This window comes from Acanthisitta chloris, unplaced genomic scaffold (assembly GCF_000695815.1).
Source record: "Acanthisitta chloris isolate BGI_N310 unplaced genomic scaffold, ASM69581v1 scaffold24692, whole genome shotgun sequence".
NCBI lineage: Eukaryota > Metazoa > Chordata > Aves > Passeriformes > Acanthisittidae > Acanthisitta > Acanthisitta chloris.
Genome location: NW_008661400.1, coordinates 21770 through 26892, shown reverse-complemented (window position 1 = coordinate 26892; position 5123 = coordinate 21770). Strand labels below are relative to the sequence as shown.

Sequence of the window (5123 nt, the reverse complement as noted above, 5' to 3'; positions counted from 1 at the left end):
TTCCCTTTTTTCAACTGCTACCATTGACAATAAAATCTTTGCAGTGAATAGCATCTTTGGACATGCTTGGTTTTGGCCAAGGAATAAGTGTTTGGTAGCAAGGATAGCCAGAATATGTTTTGCAGAGAAAAAGCATTCAGCATTTTTTTAGCCTAACTATCACTTTTCAGAGTGATAGCATCATTTTTCCTTCTAGAAAATTGAAGAGTCAGTGTAAGCAAGCTTGTATAATAGGGCTATTCAGCCAGAGAATGCTCTGCAAGTGTGGGTTTATGGAGTACTGAAGTCTCCTCCACAGTTTGTGTAGGTTTTTGCTTTCTGCTGCAGAATTGGGAAGGCTTGTGTCCTGTCTGGCCCAGCTAGGTGACCACCTATGAAATGTGGGGGACCCCAGCTGCACTGTGCAGGGGTTGGTGTCTGCCTGGCTGCAGAGCTGTCGCCTGACAGCTGCTTCAGTCATGTCTTCACATGTAATCCTCTCCTGCTGCTGCAGCTCCTGCTTTGCTCATCCAGCAGATACAGTTATTCTCTGTTCACACACATGCATTAAGTGCTTATCCAAAAAGCACTGACCTAGAGCTCTGAAATGAAATTGCACAGAATGTAAAAAATGAGATTTGTTTGCTGACAGCTCAGATGGAGAAGGGAGAGTCTTGATAAGAAATATCTGCTCTGGCATGGCTTGGTTACAAAATGGAACAAAGGGTGAACTGTATAAAGTGTTTTTATTAGTCAGATCTTAGCTCTTGGCCGGTGCCAAATGTTGCTGCACCTCAAGAGATGAGGAATTTGCCTCTACAAAATCATAGTCAATTACTATAGAAGCAATTATGTCAAACAGCTTGGTCAAATATTAGGGATTTCCTCCAAAAAATACAGCAGGTAAGTCCCTGACAAGATCTTATTGCCTAAGCCAAAAATTAAAATTAAGCACACAGCAGAAGAAGCAAACGTGTCCCTACTCTCTTTTTAATTCCTTAGAATGAAGAGTTTCCTGCCCCTCCTTTTGTTTTGTTTTGTGGAAATCATCATGTGTCCTCCATGAGAAATCATCCTCTTATTTCATATATAATTTGCCTGGTTTTATAGAAAGAGGACAGTTTGAACTTTTTGCATGCTTTTCCTAATGAAGGTGGCAAACTCATTTCTTGTGTCCCTCTTGCATGGTCAAAGTGAAGGACTCTCAAAATGTCATTTCTGATCAAAGATGGTTTCTTATGCATTTTAATTGCATGCTAGACTAACTATTACTATAAAAATCATTGCTCAAGACTGGAGGCTGAAGATGAGCATACTGTGTAATCCTTAAAGTGGGAAAAGACAGATTAGGAAAAAAACATAGCTTCTCACTGCTAATAATTTTGGATTGATTTCTTTCAGTCCACAAGTCCATTCTGATGATCCTGCTTACTTTGATATGTCTGATCAAATATTCCTCCAGGAAAAAAGTTGCAGATTGCTTCTTGCAAGAAAGATCTTACAATAGGAATGCTGGACACTAAGAGCTGTCTCATAAATACCACAGACAAATTCAGTTTCCTTAAAGGAACATTCTGTGGAGTCTGATCCTTGAAAAACTTTATGTGAACTCAGTAGTAAAATGTAAAGTCCCCATTCCTTTGGTTTGCACAAGCCAATGATGTAATGATGGTTCGAGCTCTCATCCACGCTCTCTGGGAAAACAGTGCTTGTTTTGAAGTCCTAGAGCAAGGGAAAAGTAAATGTATTTGAAAGATAAAACATAATTTCTTCCTTTATTAACTTCTCTGCAATTTCCTGTGTATTTTTGACTTGTCAGAGTACATCCACAGACATCTGATTACAGTAAACCATTTAAAATAGCAGTTTAAGCAACAACAATGCCGGTGTTTTATTTCTGGGACTGTTTGTTAAAGCATGCCACAGAATCTTTTCAAGGCTTGTTTATTTTTCTACCACTTGTCTCAGTCTTGAGAGCAGCTGCAGGGGAGGCAGCAAGGGAGAGGGGGAAGCTTTCTAATGTATTTTTTCCAGTTACCATTGTTACGCTATGTGCTTAGTAAAATACTGGAGATTATGCTGGTGAGGTGGTAAAATGGTTTGATGTTGTTACTATGTACAGATATGATCTGTGTTTCTTTACTGTAACAGTACAGCCTGTCTCTGCTGCTTTCCACTGATTCTAGAACTTGGGTTCTGCTTGACTCATTGAAGCCTGCAGCCATCAAGACAGATGGATTTTCCCAGACTTACACAATATAAGGATGTAAAGATTCAAACATGGTTTAAACAAAATGTTGTTTAAAAAAGTGCCTTGTTCATACAGAAAACATGGACTTTTGTTAAATAATGTGTGCCCTGTCTGTACATTGAAGTCTTATGTTATTTCAATCTCAGCATTAGATAAAGTGTTTGCAATTGTTTTGCTTTTTCTCTTCCTGCTGTCTCTGCAGTGCACATACATTGAGATTGAGCAGGTGCCGAAGACTCATGCTGTGGTGCTGAGCAGACCCTCCTGGCTCTGGGGGGCAGAAATGGGAGCTAACGAGCACGGAGTCTGTGTAGCCAATGAAGCTGTTGTGACCAGAGAACCAGCTTCGGAATCTGAAGCCTTGCTTGGCATGGATCTTGTCAGGTGAGTGTCTTGCTGAGCTGTGTCCAGCCTTTCAAACCCCAAAGGTTTAGATAATGATGATGATACCAGCTAACAGCTTTGTGGTGTTGGCATGAGGAGGTTTTAAAACAATATAAGCAGGAGACCTGTCTAGGCAGAGCTCCAGACACATGTGAGTTAACACTTAAAACACTTGCAATCTGAATTTGGCTACCAAGTATGTACCAATCTACTGTGGATTCACTCAATCTACCTTGTCTACCTACCCTACAGTCTAGCAGTGGCTATTCTGACAGGATAAGAGATATGACTGCATCGTTAGTAAGGAACTGCTAACTAATTTGTACTATCAGATTGGTGGTGTGCCCTTCATTCTCCCCCACTTCACAACAGCCTACTCTGACCTAAAAAGCTTATCCTGGGCTTATAGCCAACTGTAGGCATAAACAGGCTACTATGTCTTACTTCAGCCCATGCATTCCAATGCAAACCAATGCCCTTATTTAAATGCTGGTAAACAAGCTCCTGTAGGTCTGTTCATTGAAGGCTGTCTGCCTAAAAGGCTTGAGCTGCACTGTAAGTCTCAGCCTGCATGCTGATCTCATAGTGAAGAGAATTTAAAGGAGACTTGGGTGGGGGAAGAAAGCTGAAAATGAAAGAAGAGAGAAAGTGATGCAAACTTACTACAAAGAGGAAGGAAACAAATGGACTCAATTTAGTTAAAGACAGAACAGGACAATAGATGCTTATTTAAGTGAATCAAGGTTAGACCCAGTGGTCCTGCTGGAATTTTCCCTAGGGTACTTAATGATTGGGCTGAACCAATTTCAGATGAATTCTCATTTTTCTTGAGAATGAGTGAAAGATGGGAGAAGTTCTGGATGAGTAGAAAAGTTAAGTGTTATAGCTATACTTAATATAGTTATAGACCAGCTTAACCTCAGTTCCTAAAGGGGGAAAAAACTCACTTAAATATCAAGGTGTTAATAAATGCACAATAATAACTGATAGTCAAGAAAAATGTGGTCAAACCATACTACTTTATTCCTGCAATGAGTTAACAGATTTTATGGATGAAGGATAGGAAATAGATACTTTTACTTTTAACAGGACATTAAAACCTTCGAAGTTATTCTTGTAAGCAAGCTGGGAAGCATGACTTAGAAGAAATTGTTGTTAGGTGTATAGCTGCCAGAAACTGTAACTGTCTCTGCAGAAATACAGTAGCTGGTTCCAGCCACCATAAATCAAGAGGAATATGAGCCAGTTGGAGAGAATGCAGTGGAAATGGGAAATACGATCAGAAATCTATAGAATCTGACCAGTGAGAAAATCATGAGGGAATTTGGTTTATCTTTGATATTTTCTCTAAGCTCTGTATTAGTGAAGGAATCTGTGGAAAAGCTGTACCTAGGAGGGCTAGTGAATTTAATTGCATCAAGGGAGGCTGAGTAGACTTGAGGGCTCTTTTAAGAAACTACAGGACAAGCTCTTGTCAAGAAAAGAGATATGTTAGGTGACTTTCTAAGCCCCACCTTTATTTTTTTAACTCCTACTACCATCCTTTTAAAACTTGAAGAAACCACTGCTTTAAATGTAGAGTTCTGATTATTATGGTTGAGTACTGTGGTCTCAAAGTACTGTTTAACATTAAATATATATGTTATTCAACAGCTCTAGATTTACCCACACTAACAAACCAGGAGATATCCAAATAAGGAGTCACTGGTCATATGCAAGTCATCATCACCTGTAGATATTACCCTTTTTCTCTTCCTTCTTACCTGCAGAAGAAATTGTCTGTAGTTCAAGTGCAAAGAGAGGGTGCTTCAGGCAAGGAGAACTATAGATGTGTAGCAGGCTACCATCTGCTGCTTGTTCCAGCAAAAGTGATTCTCTTACTATGAAGACTTGGCCAGTTGCGTTAAGTTTATCTGCTTCATATCACCTCATAGAATAGACAGCCATCAAGTACAAAATCAATCTCATAAAGGCTGCAATGAAGCAGCTGGCACCAGCTCTGCCTCTTTTTACCCTTCTGCAGAACAGACTAATTCTATTTGTGCAGGATTTCTTGGATTTCTCGGAATAAAAATATACAGGCATTTTAAGCTTAACTAAGAAATTCACATATCTGCTGGACAATTTTTTCTCCCACCTATGTATATGTTGGACTTGTGCATCTATGTCAGATCTTAGCTGAAGCATGAAGACTTACATTCTGTGTGTGCATGTAAGACTAGCTGCTTGCAAAAGAAACTGAAAGCTTTATCCTCTGAAAGATGTTCTTTTGAGCAGATGTAAGATTTGTCAAACCAGGAATGTCGTCTATGTAGTAGAATCAAATTTTTCTTCAATGGTCAGGCTCCCCTAAGAGTCTGGATCTACATTCTCTTAAAGGGATTATTCTTTTTCCATAGGAAAGACTTCCTCTCTCTCTGAACTCATCTGAAATTGTCACTTTTCAGTGGGATATAAAATCCAGCCAACATGGGCAAAGGCTGTAGGTGGGTGTTATGAGAGCACATGG

The 5123-nt window shown here is 39.6% G+C and overlaps 1 protein-coding gene across 1 annotated transcript in view; it reads left to right on the top strand.

The window, feature by feature from the left end:
- SCRN1 (secernin 1) overlaps nucleotides 1–5123 on the top strand; it is a 26302-nt gene that overhangs the window by 8151 nt on the left and 13028 nt on the right. Inside the window, exon 2 of the mRNA XM_009070220.1 lies at nucleotides 2433–2614. Coding sequence (XP_009068468.1) covers nucleotides 2433–2614 — 182 coding nt within the window. The remainder of the gene's footprint in view (nucleotides 1–2432; nucleotides 2615–5123) is intronic.